The 20,984-nt window shown below is 44.7% G+C and overlaps 1 protein-coding gene, 1 long non-coding RNA gene and 1 other non-coding gene across 7 annotated transcripts; 2 read left to right on the forward strand and 1 right to left on the reverse strand.

The window, feature by feature from the left end:
• Window positions 1-4,959: 4,959 nt before the first annotated feature.
• On the forward strand, window positions 4,960-5,481 carry LOC120639195. The gene is made up of 3 exons (XR_005661316.1): window positions 4,960-5,015; window positions 5,077-5,335; window positions 5,410-5,481. It is a non-coding gene; the product is annotated as an uncharacterized LOC120639195 (long non-coding RNA).
• Window positions 5,482-12,134: 6,653 nt separating this feature from the next.
• Window positions 12,135-20,165, forward strand: LOC120712387 (vacuolar fusion protein CCZ1 homolog). Of its 5 annotated transcripts, XM_039998156.1 has the most exons (11): window positions 12,136-12,589; window positions 13,321-13,414; window positions 14,021-14,204; window positions 14,382-14,491; window positions 15,381-15,476; window positions 15,585-15,739; window positions 15,803-15,895; window positions 15,938-16,046; window positions 16,210-16,365; window positions 19,072-19,301; window positions 19,749-20,165. In XM_039998156.1, exons 1-11 carry the CDS (start codon window positions 12,411-12,413, stop codon window positions 19,777-19,779), a joined length of 1,437 nt encoding a protein of 478 aa, XP_039854090.1. In that variant the 5' UTR covers window positions 12,136-12,410; the 3' UTR covers window positions 19,780-20,165. The 5 variants fall into 5 exon arrangements, with proteins under 5 accessions (XP_039854088.1, XP_039854090.1, XP_039854087.1 ...); XM_039998154.1 differs by having other exon boundaries at window positions 12,135-12,589; window positions 15,585-15,895; XM_039998155.1 differs by having other exon boundaries at window positions 12,138-12,589; window positions 15,803-16,046.
• A 517-nt stretch (window positions 20,166-20,682) lies between these two features.
• On the reverse strand, window positions 20,683-20,753 carry TRNAG-CCC. Its single transcript has one exon. It is a non-coding gene; the product is annotated as a tRNA-Gly (tRNA).
• Between the last annotated feature and the right edge of the window lie 231 nt (window positions 20,754-20,984).

The raw sequence follows: 20,984 nt of genomic DNA on the forward strand, positions 1-20,984 counted from the left end.
AAATAGTAGTAGTATTGAGGGAGATCGTGAGATCCTTATAATATGGATGGCTGGATTTTTATAATAATCCACACGTTTGGACCTCAAAGGGAATTTTTTTTAAGTTGGTTTTATTTTATAATCCAAGAGGACCACTGACACGTTGTGAACTATCAGCCGGACCAAAGAAGAAGTTGCTAATTAACTACGTGCACCCTCGGCAGCAGCAGCAGCACACACTACCGACGGTGCCGCAATGGTCTACAGTAGACCACTAGACCTAATCATATCTCGGGTTAGTCCGGGTCCGGGCTGGACCGAAAAAGATTGATGTGTTTTCATGCTAGCTCGAGCCCGACCCAACCCGAACATCGGGTCAAAAATTCTAGCCCGTGCCCACTCGACGCTTGGCCCGATAGCTCGTGGGCCGAGTACCATATATGAACTCAGAGAGAGCACTGCTGGCCACAGGCCCACCGTGCAGCCATGGCAGGCGCGCCGCGTTGGCTGGCCGCCTGTCTAGCCGCGGCACCTGGCCGTGCGTGCCCGTCTGGCCACGCCCCTAGCCGCTGGTGCTCCCAGCAGAGGAGACGGGAGGGGACGAGTTGGAGACTAGAGGGGAGAGGTTGGAGAGGGATCATTCAGATGGGGCTGCGGGAGTGGGGTGGGGTGGGAGGGAAGGGTGCATTGAAAATTAGGGTTAGAATCATCAATGTATGTGTTGCTTTGTTGGGTTGGGCCACCAAAATTCAAAATTCTATTGGATGCCTTGGAAAGAGGGAGGTTTTTAATATGATGTCGGGTCATTGGGCCGGCCCGTGGGCTAAAATTATGGCCTGAGCCCAACCCAGATTTCTAGCTGCACCAAACTGGCCCATACTCGGCTCGTGCATTTTTTGGGTCGATTCGGGTTGGATTTTTTGTGTGGGTCAGTTCGGTATCATCGGGTTGGGCGTGTTGGAATATAAGTGAATTGCCCACCTCTCCCCATTAGCTAAATTTTTGAGTTGAATTGGTTGGTGAATGCAACTCAATATAGTATCAAAATCAGATGTCTGAAATACGTTTGACTAAGCCGTGTGCACGCTGCACGATGGCGGTTACATGTCGCTTTTGCGGAAAAATGACAAAAAAAAGAAATATACTTTCATCGCAAAATGCTTATTATTAGCGTCATGAGTTGAGTACATTAGTGCTCGAATAGTAGTGTACTGTAATTTGATATTAGTATAATGCAACAAAACCTTGCTGTACTGGCCAGAGACCATCTTTCGGAGTTGGTAAATTCCTAGGGATGGTAATAGAGAATGATAATAAGAAAGGAAAAGGAGAAAGATACATATAACTCCCGGTTTCCCTAGACGTTAAATTTCTGGGGAAAGAGAGAAAAACAGTAGAAAAACAATTTCCCTACAGATATTTCTTAGGGACCAAGTTGACGGGAAAGATGAGCGTGTCCTCCGGTGCTGATGGAAAACCTTAGGGGATTGATGTTTCCCTACAAAACGGTTTTGTACAAAAAGGTGCTGATATGGCATACTCTATCCAATGTGTAAAGGTAGTTTCCCTAGGATTTTGGTTTTATAGGGAAGTTACAGACACCACATCAGGTATTGCAACTATTTTGTAAGCATTTAAATCACATTCATGCATAGGTTTAAATTCAAATCAAATTATATTTGAACTAAATTTGAAACATGAACAGTGACTAATAATCGATTCCATACAGGAGGCATCCATTTATCCAAGTTTTTATCACAGCAATAGAAGGATGGATGGTTTTCAAATATCAACTATAAAACTAAATTTGAAACATGAACAGTAACTAATAATCGATTCCATACAGGAGGCGTCCATTTATCCAAGTTTTTATCACAGCAATAGAAGGATGGATGGTTTTCAAATATCAACTATAATTATATAATATTCATTGTTGCAAACAAAAGAGACCTTCAACCAAATGTTTGGTCAGAAGCTACAGACAACACAGTTCCAAAATTATCAACCACGGATTCTGCTCCTTTAGGTGATAGACCTTGCTGTAACCAAATTGCTTACTTAAGCAAAACATGCAACAAGCAATAGCCCCTCCCAGTCATATCTAAGCTACAATCAAGACAGTTTCAAAAGAATTATTCCTGTGAACAGTGACTTCAATACAATGGGAAATCATCATCATGAGGAGAGTAGCTGCCACCACCACTTGTCGTTGCATTAACATGGCTCCGAAACACTCCATTAGCAATCCCACTAAGCGTTTCATCCGACGTTTCCTCTCGAACAGCAGAGCCAAGTGTAGCAGCCTATGCAATTGAACATGTGGAAGATTTAGACAAAAAAAAAACTGATTCTGCTACTATATCAAGTGTTATACTGTACTTGTAGAGAAAAGACAATAGGTTATGATTACAGTCAAACCGCAGAACAGATTACCAATCATAATGTATAAAGAATGATCTATATCCTAGCTGCTACTTGTTCCTGCATGCATGATGACAATTTCAATAGAAACTAGCTAGCTAGCCATGCTGATTGTTCATTTGTTCACCACCAATGAAAAAAAATCAAGCCTCATTTTCCAATGCTTGCTTGTGTTCAGTTCTGGACTAAACTTACATTCCAGAATGGCAGGATGTTAACTAAATTCACAATCTATCATAGGCATGCCACATTCAACTCAAAAAACACCATGCTGATCCAAAAAAAAATACATATATGAAGAAATAGATATTGCAATCAGCATACATACATTTTCAGGAGACTGATTTTGAGATGTTGAAATACAAAACCCTGGAGGTGGAGGTGGGGGAGGAAGGGAAGGAACTATGGCAACAGGCATCCCAATGTGCGCAGCCACACTCTGCAATTGAAGGGAGCCTGCCTCAATGTAAATAAAATTTACATTTATTTACATTTTGGCCTTTGGGGGAGCCTGCCGCCCCCTGCCAGGCGGCAGGTACCCGCCGCCCACTGGCGGGGCGGTAGGCGGGTGGCAGGGGGCGGCAGGCTCCCACTCTCTATATAAAAGGGCTGAGCTCCCCCTCCCTCCTCATTTTCTTCCCACGACATCCAGAGAGGGGGAGGGAGAGAGGAGGGGTGAGGAGGGAGTTGCAGCGACGAAGCCCTGCCGGATTTTGGATCCGAACCACAGGTAATAAATATTTCTCGACTTTCTTATTCTAAATTTTTTGTATGTTTAATTCTATAATTAGTGTATGCAACAGTAATGATATTTTAGCTATTTAGGTATTGTTTTTATTATAATTTGTGTAGAATTAGGATTAGTTTTTAGAAAAAAACCATTTAGGTTTATTGATTAGTTGTTTAATGCGAGAAATTTTTTAAAAAATGCTCAGAAATTGTAGAAAATGCTAGAAAAGTATATGAAAAAATCAGATAAATTGTAGAAAATGCAGAAAAATTGTACAAAATGTTAGAAAAATTTATTGTACAAAAATTGTAGGAAATGCTAGAAAATGCTAGAAAAGTTTATGAAAATTTCAAATAAATTGTAGAAAATGAAGAAAACTTATATTTTTTGTGTTAGGTATGGACGAAGATACGCCAGCTCTACTTGACCGAGTCATAGACTCGTCGCACCGGTCCTTCCTTGCAGTGGTTCAGCACATGAAACTTAACGTGCTGCGTCCACGTCCACCAGCGGAGTTGATTCCTGTTGACCCACGATGGGTGCCCAGGTGATATGTCGTCGGATTATGTTTCTGAGAATACATTTCCTACATAATGTACTTACCTTTGATCGTTCTACTTTTCAGGTTGAGTGAGGCTGGTCTTCTTACTATAGGTCGTCTTGCTGAGAGTGGTTTGGCAAAGCTGTACAGGTCCCTACTGACGGCTCTAGTTGATAGATGGAGGCCTGAGACACACACCTTCCACCTCCCTTATGGGGAGATGACACCGACCCTACAGGACATTGCGATGCTGCTGGGTTTTCCTATCAGTGGGGATGACGTAGGGCCTCGTGTTATCCCGTCTACGTGGTTGGACGATCTAGAAGAGCGTTTTGCAAATATTGACATCGCGATTGATGTAGAGGAGCACCCAAAAGCAACAGGGTCTGCCAAGTCATGAATTCTGCAGTTCCAGGTACATACCTCATTTTGTTATGAGTAATGGTAGAGTTATGCTTTTGACTAGTGCAGTTATGGTTTTATTTTATAATTGATCTTGTACTCATAAATGTTCATCTTTTCTATGCAGTCCGACAATTTGGCACATGATGTTGATAAGGATAGCGTCACTCGATCCCTTGAGGCATACCTGTTGTGGTTGTTTGGATACATAATGTTCAACAGCTCACACGGAGCCTATGTGGATAGGGTGCTTGTGCCTTACGCACAGGAGATCGCAGAGGCAACTGTGGAGGATATGCCTCAATACAGTTGGGGTTCAGCGGTACTTGCAGCCACGTACCGTGGCCTCTGCAAGGCATCGGTGCAAAATAAGCACAATGCAATTCTTACAGGATGTCCGATTCTGCTACAGCTTTGATCGTACGAGAGGATAGCAATTGGTCGTCCGATTATCGACCACTCACCGTATGAGCCGGATATGTACGGTGACACCGAGGATGATAGGCCGACCATGGGGACTCTCTGGTACACTCGTCAGGTATGGAAATGACTGCTACTCGTACTATTCTGTTGTCAATTTTGTTGTTTTGTTTGACCCTCTTTGTATTTCTTATTGGTATATATTATTAATTTCGTGCAGAAGAGTTGGGCCCACATATAGTCTCGGCGGTCCTATCCTGAGTTTGTAGCTGAGTTTGATCGGTTGACACCTGAAGACGTTGTGTGGCAGCCCTACTCCCAGTTGGCTATAAACACTCGTGCACCGTTCGGGATATCTTCAGTTTGCTCTCAGGACCAGGGCCTTTGGATGACAACTACAGCGTTGGTGTACGACGTTTACATTGAGCCCCACTGCCCGGACAGAGTCAGGAGGCAGTTCGGTCAGAGGCAGTTGTATCCTGTGCTGTCAGCATTGGATCGGGTCCAACGTCATGACCACAGGTAACGATTCATATGTCATTTCAGTGATAATGCATTTCTGCTTTAACTAATCAATATTTAGTTTGTCGAGGGCTGGTCAACCCTTCTCGAACATGTGGGTGACAAGGGTGCAGGCTTGGGTCGATGGCTGGGACCAGGCAGAGGAGAACGTGGCGCTTCCGACCTCTGCACACACAGAGGCTTCGTACAGGGCGTACCTGAGCTGGTACCAGCCTAAGACTCGTTGCCGCTTGATATATGCTGACATGCATCCAGAGCCGCATGTTGCGACCCCACAGGATGGCTATGCACGACATAGGGATGAGGCATTAGCTGGGGCGGTGAGTCAAAGTTATCATCGCTTTTCAAATACTTTGGATTAGAGTGTTAATGTCTTTCTTTTTCTTGCATGTAGTTTGAAATGTGCAGGTTGATAGACGTAGATGCCAGGGTAAATTTGATGAGGATTCGAGCGGGATCTATGATGGATAGAAATGAGCAAGAGTCGGCCTGGACCCGAGTTTCACAAAGAGCCTATTTCATGCTTGAAGCCTTTGGTAGCCGGACATCGTACGAGGACTCCTACGGTTCGTCTCAAGCCTCGACCTCGTTTTCTTGTGGTCCCACGCAGCAGCCTTCCCCAGCACCTTATTGGTCTCAGCAGCATTATCCAGGTACGTGAGGATACTTACTCACTTCCTATTTTGATAACAACAATTAATTCTCAGTCCATACAGGTGATGGACACCCACCTTATCAACCTCACGGAGGGACCCAGTTTAGTACCATGGCACCAGCTGCAGGGATGTCATTTCAACCAACACAGGCACCACTACGACCTTTCGGTAAACATATAGTCCATATTTTAATTTCAATTAATTTTGGTATGAAGTCTAATTCCTTTTGCATTTACATATAAGATCACAACACTTATATGATGCGGGACCTTCTTCGTATTACCCTATGGCGACAGCAGAAGGAACGCAAGGTAAATACCTAATCCATAGCCCGAATTTATCATGTTTTTCTTATTTCTATGAATATTTTAAATAATTTGAACGGTTTACAGGATCGCACCACCAGCTTCCTGATATGGGTACTTCTTCGTATCCACAACCAACAAGTACGTATGATGAATATATACCCAAATAGATGACTTATAAGACGATGATTAAGATATCTTAATTGCTACTACATAGGGGCCACACAGGATACCTTTGAGGCGAACTTCGAAGACTGGACTCGGTTATTTTCTACACCTAACCAGCAGTCTGATCCTACCTTCCAAACACCTGTGGCCACCGGACGTCCAGGTAGAGACGTAGGGTCTCCAGACCGACACACCTACCCTACAGACCACGTCCACACACAGCGTAAAAGAGGTCGACATGGCCGGGGTGGTTAGGAGGTGCTTCTAGTTATTTCTGTATTTTTGTTATGGACATGTCGTCATGTTATACTTATTTCGTTCTTATGCATCACCTATTTCGTTCTCAGTTTTCATATTCATCTACTTTAATAACGGTTTTTATTTCTATCCAAAATATCTAAAACCAAATCTAATGCCGGACTGGGCCTGCCGCCCCCCTACCGGGCGGCAGGTACCCGCCTACCGCCCCGCCAGTGGGCGGCGGGTAACTGCCGCCCGGCAGGGGGGGCGGCAGCTCCCCCCAAGGGCCAAAATGCAAATAAATATAAATTTTATTTACATTGAGGTCCCTACCGCCCGGCAGGAGGGCGGCAAGGGCCGGCCGCCCCGCAGCCAGGCGGTAGGGGTACAAAACTGTAAATTATAAAACCAAAAATATATTTCTATAAAAAACAATTTTGAAAAATATAAAATATAAAAAATGGGCCCGTATGCCCGTGCCTATTGGGCCGTCTTCTGCGCACCACCACCGACCCAGACAGGAATCCTATACATCTTCATCTTCCACAAGATTTTTTCTTATTCACCTTCCACTGTTTGAGATTCGTACAAGAAATCTTGTCCATTAGATCTACTCAACCCTAATTTCCCTTCTCCTGCTCCTCCTTCCTTGCAATGGCCGCCGCTGCCTCATGAGCTGCACCGGCCCGCACGCATCCGCTGCGCCCCGCGCCTGCCAGCATGCCGCCGCTCTGCCCCGCCTCCCCCGCCGCCCGCCTGTCGTGCCCCGCGGGTCCGCCGCCGCGCGGCCACTGCAGCGCCTCCTGCCGTGCGTCCGCCGCCGCCGTTGTGCATCGCGCCGGCGCCGGAGAAGAAGCACCCTGCATGCCGGAGAAGAAGCTCTCTTCAACATTTTCATTTTAGTACTTTCAACATTTTATGTTGTCAATTTTAATATTTCATCTCCACTATTTCAACATTTTGAAAGCAAATGTTGAATACGTTTAACAAAATGTTGAGTTAATCATATCAAAATGTTGAACATATAATTAGGCCAAAATCTATCTATCTTTATCTTTATATACTATAAGGATCCAAAGAAATTGAAAATGACTCCCACCAAAAAAGTTACCCCCGCCCTCTCACGAAGGGCCCACAAATCAGAATTTTTTTTGGTTGAACCAAGCTCGACGAAACCATCTAGCGGCAAAAACAGCGATTCCGCGACGTTTCTGCCTTCACCGGCCTTTTTTTTCACCGAGCGCATACCCATACCCGCCCACGCCCATGGCCTTCCGTGATTGCAGCGGCACGGGCGCGGGGGACAATTCTAACTCCGACACGCGGTGATCGCGCGCCTGCTAAGGGGGGACGACGTCGTCCGCACGTCCTCCTGGCCTCCTGGGATTGGCGGCGTGTAGGTCGAGAAGTGGCAGGCGGTGATCACGCGCCTGCTACGAGGAAAGAGGACGTCGTCCGCCGGTCGTCCTGGGATTGGCGCGCGCAGGTCGATTATTAGTGGCTGGCGCTGCTCGGCGTCCATGGCGGCGATCTCTTAGGGCTTAGCTTTGCTTCGCTTTGGTGGCGGCGGCGGCGGTCCTTGGAACCTGGAGGTCAGGAGGAGGCTATGTCGCGGGCGGCCACAGAGGGACTGCAGCGATGCGCCGGCGCTTCCATCTACCTCTAGCCTCGCCTCCCCATCCACGTCGCCCTTTTCAGGCCTCCGTGCTGTGGGGGGGCGTGGAGATCCATGAGGACCAGCAGCTCCGTGCTCCTCGTCGATGACACCGCGGCGTCCGGCCGTCGCCTCCACGAGCGCGAGCATGAGGACATCACCATATGAGCAGGGGGCTGGGGCAGCATGTTCTGGAGGTGTCTTCCATCGGTGGAGCAGAAGAAGCGGGCTCACAATGGCATGTGCAGGTAAGTTATTCGATAGAATGGCCCTGAAGAGGCACAAATATACGAAGGTATTTCTCTTCCTTGTTGCAGTGAATAGGGCCGTACACATGTGCTCTTACAAATCTTTACTAGATGCAAGTGGTATAAAAAATGCTGAGTTTTCTTCAGCAGATTGGTGTTGACATAAATTGATCAAATTCAATTTTACCATGTAATGTACTAAAATTAGTTTTCTGGTGGGATAAGTATCATATCCTCTTTTTGTGTGTATCTGGGTTGGTTATTGCACAAAAAAATATCGCGAACCCACGATGGAATAGACCGAATGAGCTTGTCATGCTGATAATTTTTTATGTTTTTCATGTACAGATCTTTGTGAAGGGAACAATTATGTTCTATTGATATTCATCGAAGCAGTGGAGAACATCAAGAAGGAATTTTTCCGGCTACCATATATAAGGATAGCAAGCAACTCAATTAAACATTACTGGAATTGTGAGTTTAGTGTTTTTTATTTGTAGTCTGGGCCTCTTGAGAAGTTGACAGTAACGTATTCGGCTTCCATTCCATTTAATTAGTACTAAATTAGGCTCTATTATCACAACATGGTGGATTTTTGCGACGATACTTATTTGTTTGCTCACTTATTTTAGAAAGAAGTGGCTGGTTTCTATTGGAATAGAAATCTTAAGAACTATTAAATACCAGCAAGTTGTGTCTTATTTAAGAATGGTTGCCTCTATCACTGAAAGCTAGCTGTTTTCAGCGAATTGACTGTGTTTTGAAGAAAAGGGAGTATGACTTTACAAGCTGCAAACACGCGAATAGGAATTGAACCAGATGTGAGGAGATATGTTCTCTTCATTGTGATCACTGATATTTTTTAGCCTGATGTATCTGATTCATTTTTCATTCCAAGCATAAATGATCACCTATATAGGCTTAAATATTGTCTATTAATATTTAGAAAATATGTTTATTTCACCTCTAGGTTCTGCTTTGGAGCTGCAAATCGTACTCTAATACCATGGACAGGAGCCTTTGAAACTTTTGCATGTTTCCGATTCTTTCATTATTCTCTTTGTTATTATGACTGGGAACTAAAAACATTGTATCTTCATAATACTTTTTCTTACAAAGATAAGCTTCAATGAAAGTGTTTGCCTTGCAGCAGGGCCACGTCATAGCATAGGAGCCCTGCATGCGGTCTAGAAGGCGCCATGATCGAGCAATTCGTCATCCGCCCGTCCAGGTACGCCCTGCTGCAATTGTTTGTCTATTATTACATATGAAATGTGATGCTACATTGGATAAACCGTATTATTCTCAAAATTGGAGCACTGCGGGATCAATGCTGCATTGAGATCGAATCGTGGTGCCTTGGAGGGTTTAGAAATGTAAACGGCTAATACTATAAGCAGAACTCATTTTGCTGGCCATTGCAATAACTTTTTTACAAATTGAAACTTAGATTTTTGCAATAACACCTTGTCATCAAATTTGTTTTCCCACATTGAGGTGATTCTGTATAACAAGGATACGATGTGGTGGCTCTGGCATGCCCTGAAAGATTTGCTATTGGCTTGGATATTTCTGATATGGCTGTTGCGAAGGCTAAGTAGGTATATATGCTGATGACCAGTAGCTTAGCAAGAGCTTGATTGTCAGTTATGGGAAGCTATCTTGAGAATTGGCTTGCTTGATATCTTACGTTGTTTGTTCTTATGTTTCAGGTAGTTTACGCTTGATATATGCCACAGGGTATATTTTCCAAAATAATATTAATCACAAAACAGGACCATAGATGCTCAAACTTTGTAGTTTTTCTATTCCGGGGCTCAGGACATTAGTTTTTATTTATTTTTGAACTTCTCAAATTGTAAATTGATAATAATGGGCTTGACAACTGAACAACTTTTTGGATAATTGGTACCGAGTTCATTTTTGAATAAACTTTACGTTATTCCAACCATCACTACTAGACTACAGCTTTTCTACAATACCCTTTATCTTAGAACTGTCTTCTGATTGTAGGTAAGTATTTTTTTATGCTGATATAGATAAATACATCTGATTATATTTTCCATTGGTATGCAGGGGTCTTCCTCTTTGCCCAATGCAGATTATTTTACTTTTTCCATTCAGTGTCGTTACTCTAAGAGGATTGACAAAGCCGAAATATAGAAAGTAACAAATTAGACAACCAGGACTACATTCAGTTTTGACAAGATTGTTTAAACCCTTTTATGTATTTTCCTTTTTGTTTCTAATTCTACTCTTAAATACTGCCCATTGTATAGGAAGAATTATCTACTGGTAGCCCTACATCTGCATGCTTCCAGCACTCTGCTTATTTTGCTAGAAAGAGAGGAAGCTTTATTTGCCCTGCGGCTATGAGCAGTACATGAGCCTCGTGGTAAAATGAACCATGTGAGATCCCTTCTTATGGCAATTTGGTTCAGAAATCAACTACGTACCTAACCATTGTTATATGTGCGGTTTGTGTATCGTTAGCAAGTTTAAGAATTAACATTTGCAATTTCGATAAATGTGATTCTCATATCAGTAACATTCAAGCATAGTGCATATTCTCTTCAGGGCAGGTTTTGCTTCGGTTAGGAGAATTGCTTCTACTCTTTAATAATTTTCTAGATTTTGTTTTCAATTCCCAACAGATTATTGATATATTCAAAATCATTTCTGTTTGTACCAATTGCTTTAATCATTAAACTTTGTATCCATATTTAATATTCATTTCGGGCTTTCCAGTTGATCTTATTTTCAGAGGTTATATTTGATGGGTTGCTCCATTGCACATAATTTTGATAAAGTGTGGTATCAATTGCCAGGTAAAAAGCTAATGGACGAAATGCGACACAATCACTCATCAGAAAGGTTCAACCTGTAAGTCAGTCTAACAAGTCGTCATGCTTCAATTGTTCTCTGATACAAGTTCTAAAAAACACATTTCCGAATAATGTTCATTCCAAATTCTACAGACTAGCATTTTAACTTGATGTTGACAAAACCTCTATGTAGCTTCAAAATGCTGTCACATTGATGCTTTAGAGAAGCAGGTTTCACAACTGAATTTATATAGCTAGTTGACATTTGAGATATTCAAAGCCACTTATTTTATTTTTAGAATCGGGCTTGTTGACTACTAACCTCTGTATGTAGCACAGCCAAGGAGAAGACATTGGATCTGGGACAGCTGTAAAACATATTTCCTTAAAAAAAAGAGATGGCATATATACACATGGATTAGGCATTTTACTTTGTTACGGAGATGGTTTAGCAATGGTAGGTATCATATGCGGAGGTATTTTTTGTATTAAGCATCACCATTTATTCTGTAACACAACCATCGCTCTTAGTTTTGATCTTTTTTTTTAGGTGTGGAAGTAGTAGAAAAGGGGTGGAGCAAAGCTTTTTGACGAGTTGGTTGGGATGAGGAAGTTATCATGCGAGGAATGATGAACAAAATTGTTGACCTACTTGATTGAGGTACAAGATCACACTGTTGCATTTGGTTGGGCTATGCTAAACAAAAGTTAGGGTGCCCACTTGAGAAATGAGCCTCATCTGGGGGAAGAGAAGTCTTATTTTTCTCACATTTTATAAATGTGAAAGAGGTCTTGTCAAGAGGATAAAAAATTCTCAACCAGTGGAAGTGATCTTGATAAAATAGAAGTATGCACTTTTTTCTTCTTTTTTCTTCTTGTCAAGAGGATAAAAAATTCTCAACCAGTGGAAGTGGTCTTGTCAAGAAATTCAGTGTGATTATTTTTTTTCAACATTATTCTTTAAACAAGTGTATCCGACTAGTGAATTTTAAAGATGATACCGCGGCGCATGCCTGAGTCGCCGACCCCGACCACCGGGCCCTACCCTCCCTCCTGTCCTCTCTCCGACCACCGCGGCCGCGGCCTCACGCCACCCAACCACCCTACCGGCGGCGCCCGCCGGATCTCGCTTCCTCCCCCGGCGACGAGCCCCCGGCAGGCCGCAATTGGACGAGCTCGCGTCACGAGGTCGCCCGCCCCAGCTCTACCCGGGCCGCTCCCTCGCCGCCGAGCCTCCCGTCCCTCGCGGGTGATCCCCACCACAACACCCCCCCCCCCTCCGGCGACTCGCGGTTCCGGATGGGACTCTCGGCGGGCGCCGCGGGCGACGGCGCGCAGCTCTGCGTCTTCGACCTCCGGAGGGGGCAGCAGGAGGGCCAGGAGCTCGACAAGATCCTCTTCTTCCACCCCGCCGACTGCCCCATCCTGCTCCAGCTCTCCGTCATCGGGCTCTGCGAGGGGATCGTCACTTTCACGAGGTCGCCTTCCCCGCCCTCCCTCGCTGGCGCTAGCCGCCTGTTAATGCATTAACTCGAGCGAATCGTCGTCCATTTGGCGACCTTCAACTTGTTTCCTTGTTATACATATGCCTCAAAGTTAGTTTAAGAGAATTTGCACTCACCATAACAGTACCAAGACTTGTATCCTGAGCTGAGCTCAAGATATGATATCTGTAAAACTCCATGTTGATGCAAATTCGGCATGCCATGGCAATCCAAGGTGAATTAACTTTGTTTCATTTCAAAACATTGGCGACTAGTAAATTATGTGGCTTGAGATCCAGCTTAAATTATCAAGCAACAGCAAAATTGGGATCTGTTCTGGGCTTAGTAAGAGCTCAAATGTTTGTTCGTATGAGAATAGTAGGGTCAAAGGGCTTGCATATGCATATTTTTGCATCTTAGCATACGTAGCAACAATCGTACATTAGTTTGTTTTGTTGAGGTTTTACACATTCTAGTAGAGCCCTAGAGAACTACACATCTTCTAATGATTTCTCAAACTGACATGAGGGATGAGGTCAGAAGATCGGGACTCTTCATAAGCAACATTTATTTCGTGCTTTACATTATGTCTTCTGTTTAGTCTTTTACTATCCATCCGAACAAGTCATTAAAATACACTTGAGTTCTTCGCTTGTGCTATTTCTTCTATTGCCTAATTTCACTGGGATTAGTCATCTTATTTTTCCTGTTTTAGTTATGTGCAGAATATTTTCTCCTGAAGAGGATTGTGAAGTTATAGAATCTGAGAAACGCTCCCATGTTTTTTATCAAGCGGAGCCTGATATTTGGATGGTTCTGGTAACGGATTTCGACTCTATGAATACTTTAATAGTTTGCCTCTGGGTTTAGGTGAACTTCAGTTCTCAAGTATTTACATGCATATCATTCCTGTTTGCTAGTTCTTCTGCTTCACTACTGTTCATGCATAAATGTTTTATTTCCATGATGTCACTGATTATGCTTCCTGGCAGCATTGTTCTTTTTACCAACATGTGGAAGTTGATTACTTGATAGTTCACTTAATGAACATAATGAATACCTTGTATCGTTGTTATTGAATAATGAATATTACTGGTCACTAAAGCCTCATGATCTTAATTTTATAGTTAGGAGAGTATCTGTATGCTGGCACCAAAACCTTCCCCGCCTCTTCATGACATACAACAATGCCAATTTATGTTTACCTTGACTATGCCTATATTTTCACAGAACCATCTTCCAAAATAGCATGAGGCTTATTGTGGAGATGTGATCTCCTGAGGGAACTAGGACTCCATTTCATTACCTGTGTTCTTTCTCTTGCAAAATTACTTTTGCACCCTCTTTACAACAATATGAGTTGAATGATTGTAACATCGTGTGCTCATGTATAGTTAGCAACTTAGCATGAAACTTGATTTGTAGGTTGTGGAAAAAACCAAGGACAATGAATCAACTTGGCGTTGTGGTGCACTGCAAGGGATACTTAAAGAGGCCCATTCGCTTTTCACAATGTTCCATGGACCAATCCGATCTTTACTTGACAGACAACCCAGTGCAGAACTTGCCCGTGGTCACCTCCGCACATTTCTCACAGATTATTTGAGTGGTGAGTCTAGTTTTCCATTTATTTTGTGGCTGTTATAATTATGTTTGGTGTCATGATCTCTTGCAATTTGCAAGGGTGCGATAAAATTGTTACCCTTGAAAAGAGACTTACTATACTATTTGAAAATATTTGGTGATCTAATCCCACATATATCTGCTGTTTTATGCTCTGGAGCAGATTTTTATGTTGGTAAAAAGTTACAGTTCCCAACCTACCGTGACAGCCTAAAGGAGAGGGGAACAATCCAAATGCTCACAGTACCAAGGGAAGTAGCACTTGAAGTTCAGGTAAGCTGTATTTGAGTATTTCTACTACTATCAATTTTTTAATAGAAACATTTTTTTTTTCACTTACTCCCCTGATGAGTTTCAAACATTTCCACAGCTTTTAACTACCATTAACTACTTTTATCTAAAAAGTTTGGCTTCCTTATTGAATGCTCTCAATATAAGGGATAATTCATATCCTGAAACTGGTTGGTTTAGGATATAAAATCTATCACAGCTCTTATATCTTGTTTCCACATAAAATAAGCGTATACTTGGTTCCATTTCATACACCCACTGTCTACAAATGTAAGGGATTCTGAGTTTGTCCTATGTCGAACTATCCTAAGTGTGACCAAATTTATAGAGAAGAATATTAACTTATATGACATCATTGAAGTAAACTATGAAAACATATTTCATAGTATATCTAATGGTGCTCATTTGGTATAATAACTATTATTTTTCTGCTCTATAAACTTTGTCAAACTTAAAATTGTTTTGACTTAGCACAAACTCAGAGACCCTTATATTTGAGGACGATCTTTATGGGTTTGGTTTGCACAAAGCCTACTTGGCTGGTCTATTAATATGTTTTTTGGGATGGCTTACTGTTGACATTCATTTTCTGTGCCTTATATTTATGTTAGATACAGTTGCTTTTTATTGTAGGTAATTGCACAGAGAATTGTTCTAGATAAATAGAAGGTGTTTTTCTGGGAAAATCTTTCAGGAATGATTTGATCAACATTTACTCTTTTGATCAGCATTTGTCCTTTTGGACTACCCTCCAACAATAGTGCACAATTGTCATATTTGCAGTATCATCTAGAATCATTCTGTTAGCGAATTGCAGTAGTTGTACATATTTATTTTTTCCATTCCAACCATTGATGTATTAGTGTTTCAGTCACTCACCACAGTTCTTGGATCATGTCTTGGAAATGTCACCTGCCAATCACTTGTATTATTTGAAGACCTATTGGTGTCTACAACACTGCCTCCGGTATGGTCACTGTAATCACTACTTCGCTTCGAATTTGATCTGCTTTGGCTGATTTACGAGCATTTGGTTCTTTTGCCATTAAGGATTTGAACCTTTTTTTTCCTACAGGATGATACTTTAAACCTATATACCTATGCTGTCCTGAGGTTAACTCCTCGTGCCTTATCTTCCAATGCAAGCTCTTGGTCTTACTTGCGGAAAGGAACTTATGTTAGTGCAGGCCTTACTTCAAGTTCATCAAATGGAACAACTGCAGGAGAAAGGTACCATAGTCGATCTCGTGATACTTCTCCCGATGGACAAAATCAGATGCATCATAATTTCAGGCCTCTCCTGCGTGAGAAATTGTCAAAGGGAAAGGACGGTTTTGTTGCTGCTGATTTCGCAGCTACAGAAGTTCGTGGTGTTGTACCCTTGACTCCGATACTCTGGTTCCAGCAGGCAGAGGAGCGCATGTACCTATGCATTTATCAGCACAAGAGTCTCACTATCCTTTTGCTAATTCCTGCTTCCTCACTAATAAATGGAGAAGAGGGCATCGCTCATGTGAAGAAGCAGATGCTTGAAAATGTGAGTGGCCCACTCATGCTTTCCATCCATTTTGACATATCCTGATGCAGTGCTGAACTAAAATACACTGTTCAATGCAAAAAAAGTACCCTGCTGTTTATTATTATTTTTCCTCGATAATGTGCTCCTGAATATATGCCTAGTAATTTGATCAATCTTGCAGGCATCACAGAAGATTGTCACTGTTGAACAGAAACTGACACGCAGATGGGGAGGAGAAAATGCTTATCATGTTAGTGGATATCGTTACTTGCTGGTTGATCCGGACAGGAGGGTATCAAGAGCCTCCCCGTCTGGGAAAGTCACTACCCTGGCAAAGGTATACTATTGTGTATTGAGTAAACTACAATGAGTATGATCTCTTTTTTGTGTGTGTCATTCATTCATCTGAGAAACTTATATCCTTGCGATTCTTATACTATAAATCGTAAGGATTATATCTTGTTGTGCATTTGTTAGAGTATATTTGGTAGTTTAAATATTGTATCCGGACTGCCATACATATCCGGTGGGGTTGCCTTGCACCCCAAGTCTTGTACTCTTATATATACCGGCCGAGGCCTCAAGCTAATACAATCCATCAATTACGCATCTCTATCCCTTCTACATGGTATCACGAGTTTGGGTTCTAACCCTAGGCCTCAAACCCTAGTTTTCCGCTGCTCGCGCCGCCGGCGCTCCTCCTCTCACGCCGCGGCTGCCCTGTTCCCACGACGCCCCTCGAGCGCGCCGCCCTCACCTAACCCTAGCGCGCCCCCGGGGAGGTTGCCCATGACCTCCGCCGGGGGCAGCGCCCTCCACCCTCTCCACGGCAGATCGAAGGTTTGCCGATCTTCTAGGTATTGCGGCAGATCGACCTGATCCGCCGCCGTCGTCGTCAAGCATCAGCGAATCGTGATGGAACTCACCTTGGATGCGTACCGGTGGTCTCCCCTGCTTCATCCTCCTCGTCGCGTCGGACCTCGTCGAGATCCGCCGCCGCAGGAAGACCTCATCGCCCTCAACCCGCGCTGCCGTGGTGGTAGCCTGGGCCAAGTCGACCCCGACAGCAAGCCGCCATGGTGGCGGCTGGCCAATCTGCGCCATCCTCGCGCGACCCCACGGGCTCATCTACATCGGCGGTGCTGCTCCGTCCCACCTCTCCAGCGCTCCTCCATGGCGGGATCCGCCGCCCCGCGCCGCGAGCCGTGCCGGGTCCCCTCTTCTCCGGCTCCTCGGCATCGGTCCCAGCAGGCGGCTCCGCCCTCCCTCTGCGCGTCTCCTCCCTGGCGGACCGGCTCCTCCAGGATCCGCCCCCTCTGTCGGGAGGTCGCCACTGCGGTCATCCGCCGCAGTCGCACCACCTCCCCGGTGGGATCCGCACCACCTCAGCCTGGGCTCCCCGCTACTCCACCCACCCGCCCTCTGTCTCCCTCTCACACTTGCGTGCAAGTGTTGAAGAGGAGAGAGAAGGGCTGACAGGACTTCTTCTACTCCGCGCACTCAAGGATTCCTACACGAACTGTAGCTGCATGTATCTTTTTTAGGTTTTTCCCGATTTGCTTATCGGGTTTGAGTCGCCCACCGCCTGTCGACCTCACGCCTCTACTTCGACATCGGCGTCGACTTCACCGGCCTCTTCTTCCTCTCCGACCCTGCAGCATGGCGAGATGGCCGGCACCCTAGGGGGCGCTTGTTTGCGCCGCCGCCTACATCGCCGCCTCATTCGCACGTCGACCTTCGCCGGCTCGTCGTCGCCTTCACCGATCGGGACACCTTCACCGACTTCGCCCACCGTTGTCTCGCCTCACGCTACTCGGTCTGATCAGCCGATGTGCGTGATCCACCCGGCTCCCGTGACGTCCGTCCTCGTCGAGCACCCTTCACCGAGCACGGAGGGCTGTCACTGCGTCGCCTCTTCAGGCAGCAGTGGCATCACCCTGTGGTCTTCTCCGCCGTTGCTTCCTCACCGCCGTCGACCACGTCCCCGACCTCATCGTCGACTCGTCGCTGTGCGCCCCGCGCATGGTCTTCGTCAAGCTGTACGAGTTCTTCGCCGTCTCTTTCGAGCGCCGCTGCCGCTCCATCCGGATCATTCGGCCTTGTGCTGGAAAGTCTGGATTCCCATCCTCGCTTCGTCTAGCACAACCACATCGCCAGCGTCGCCATCTCGTCCCCGACTACTTCGTCTACTCCAGCAACAGCAGGCGTTGGCATCTTCTACCTCGCCTTCTTCTGCGCCTGCGACCGCCATGGAGGCCTTCTCTGCTGGTCCCCCGGCGACGGCGTCTGGTTGTGCATCCTCCCTTGCACGTCCGGTATTGGCAACACCGGTGCGTGCCCATCGTCCCCGATGCGTTCCCGAGCCTGGCAAACTCTGGCATGTGTCGCTCGATGGCCTGACTGCATCGACTTCGGCATCGCTCCCTCTACGACTGTCTCGACGCGTCGCCATCTTCGTCTCCGGCGTCTTCTCCATTACGCCACCACCATGGCGCCTCCTCGTGCGCCCGCGGCTTCATGTGCGGCTACCTCGTCTTCGGCAACTTCGACAGCTCTACGTCGACCACGGCTACTCTACGCACGGCATCTTCGACCATGGCTCCTTCAGCTCGGCTATCTCGACATCAGCACAAAGGGCTACCATCCGCATGAGTTTCTCGCCGGTTCTCTCCAGTCGCAGCATCCGCATTGCGCCGACGCTACAACTGCGGGGGGATGTCAGTCCGTCGGTTCCTACCTTCGGCTTCTCCTCCAGTCTCACCGTCTGCAGTGCTCCCGCTGTGACTGCGGGGGGATGTTAGAGTATATTTGGTAGTTTAGATATTGTATCCGGACTGCCATACATATCCGGTGGGGTTGCTTTGCACCCCAAGTCTTGTACTCTTATATATACCGGCCGAGGCCTCAAGACAATCCATCAATTACGCATCTCTATCCCTTCTACAGCATTACTAGGTGTTAGATTTTATATTAGGATCAACAACTTTTTTCTAGCTTGTGCTGTCCTTTTCACTTGACTTATACCTGTGATGAAATTATGCAGGATTCGCTACTTGCCCTCAATAGGCTAAGACAAGAAGTAGATTTAAAGAAGTCAAGATTCAGGAGAAGTGACCCCTGTCATGATAAGGATTTTGAAGTATGCATCAGAACAAAAAACAATGCATGGGTGATTGCTAAAATTACTCGAGGAAGGGAGCTTTACATGGCTTTAGAGAAAGGTGGTGAAACACTTCTTTATGCATCCACAGCTGTAGAGAAGTTTAGCAACAGGTAATTTCTTCTCTCTTTGTATTGGCTAATTCCAATTTCGTATTTAGGATATCCATTCATCGTGAATTTGAATAATATATGCACATTACATGTGGAGAAGGCTGATGAAGGATTCTCAAATAATGTCTAATGAAGAATCATGCATATTATGGCTGTCTCCTTTGAATGCTGCAATATAGAATTTCATAACCTTGTTGTTATCATTAAAGACCTGTGTGATCAAGCTGCTAACATTTTTGTTGAAGTGGCACTTTTGGTGGCCATGGCTCGGCTTGTTTGCCTAATATGTTTCTTTATGCTTTACATTTCAAGGACAAAAAACTCATTCTTTGACAGCATTGTTGCCTTTACTGATAGGCAATCCCTAGTTCCCAGTAGTGCTTTTACTGTTTTACACAATGCCTAACACTGAACCTGGTATCACTAACTTCTGCATCCCACTCGCAGGTACTGTGAGGGAGCATTCTCTACGGACTGAAGAACCAGCATGAGATTCCCTCTTTTCCACACACACATTGGCTCCTTTATACAACTTTCAGTTTTCAGCTGGATCAGTGGCTTCGTTGTAGCGAACTCAGATCTCTATTTGTAAGGGGAATAAGGGATTCATATTCCTATCGGTTGTACAGCTGCTCTGTTATCATGTGCTGTGTGCCCCAAAAAATATAGCTTAGTCTGGGAATAATGCAGAGCAGGGTGGAGTCTGTTCTTCTCTTACAACCTCATGTCATTCCGCGACACATCACGTTGTGCGCGTTTTAGTTTCTTTGTAAACACTGGCGATGGACCTGGTGAGTGAAAGAGCTTAGCTTAGGATTTGTTATGGTGATTCAATGTTTTGGTGCTGTGTCATGGTTTGAGTTCTATCTCCGGGGAGAGAGGCTGCTGAAAACGACAAGTGGAAAGAGTTACTCGTACAGTCATTTGAGTAGTTATTATTGTTACAACAGTAACTCACGCGGTTGGAAGTCCATGAATCAAATGTTTTCACATTGGATTCAAAAAATGGTCATACCCAAAGTGTCTGCCTTGTGAAAGTACGCTCAGGCGAAATAAGATTGGTTTGGAGTAGCACTAGGTAGCTGGTGTGCTTTTTTTAACGTGCAGTTCCATGGCTTATCAAACGCTGCCTTCTGATGCATTGAACAGGGCGAAGCAAAATCCAGAAACATATTGACGGTTGGAATCGAAATAGTAGTCTCATTCATCAGGAAAATGCGACGCCTAATAACGAATCCGTTGAACAAAAAGAAGAGAAATCAAAGACAAAAAAAAAAGGAAAAACATTCATCAGGAAAATGCGACGCCTAATAACGAATCCGTTGAACAAAAAGAAGAGAAATCAAAGACAAAAAAAAGGAAAAACTACTAGAAACTGATTTGCGCATCCGGGGAATCGAACCCCGGTCAGTACCGTGGGAGGGTACTATGATACCACTACACCAGATGCGCTTGACGAATGTATTATATTTCCTTTGAATAATTATCACTTGCTGAATCATCTGGGAAATTGGTCTCAGCGGTCAGCCAACACGGGTCGCCGCGCCTGACCAGGGGAGCCGATCAGTGTCCTTAGCTTCCCGAGTGCATCTGGGCCTTTGCTGAAGCCATACTTTGCATAGCGCACCAAGGTCCTTTGCTGAAGCTTTAGAGAGTAAAGATAGTTGGGATCTAGTATTTGTG

This window comes from Panicum virgatum, chromosome 6K, assembly GCF_016808335.1.
Source record: "Panicum virgatum strain AP13 chromosome 6K, P.virgatum_v5, whole genome shotgun sequence".
In the NCBI taxonomy this organism is placed as follows: Eukaryota; Viridiplantae; Streptophyta; class Magnoliopsida; order Poales; family Poaceae; genus Panicum; species Panicum virgatum.

Coding starts and splice junctions, on each gene's coding strand:
- LOC120712387 (XM_039998153.1), top strand. CDS start 12,411: ATGGGACTCTCGGCGGGCGCCGCGGGCGACGGCGCGCAGCTCTGCGTC. Junction 16,366..19,071: donor AAGTCACTACCCTGGCAAAG/GTATACTATTGT, acceptor GAAATTATGCAG/GATTCGCTACTTGCCCTCAA. Junction 19,302..19,748: donor GTAGAGAAGTTTAGCAACAG/GTAATTTCTTCT, acceptor TCCCACTCGCAG/GTACTGTGAGGGAGCATTCT.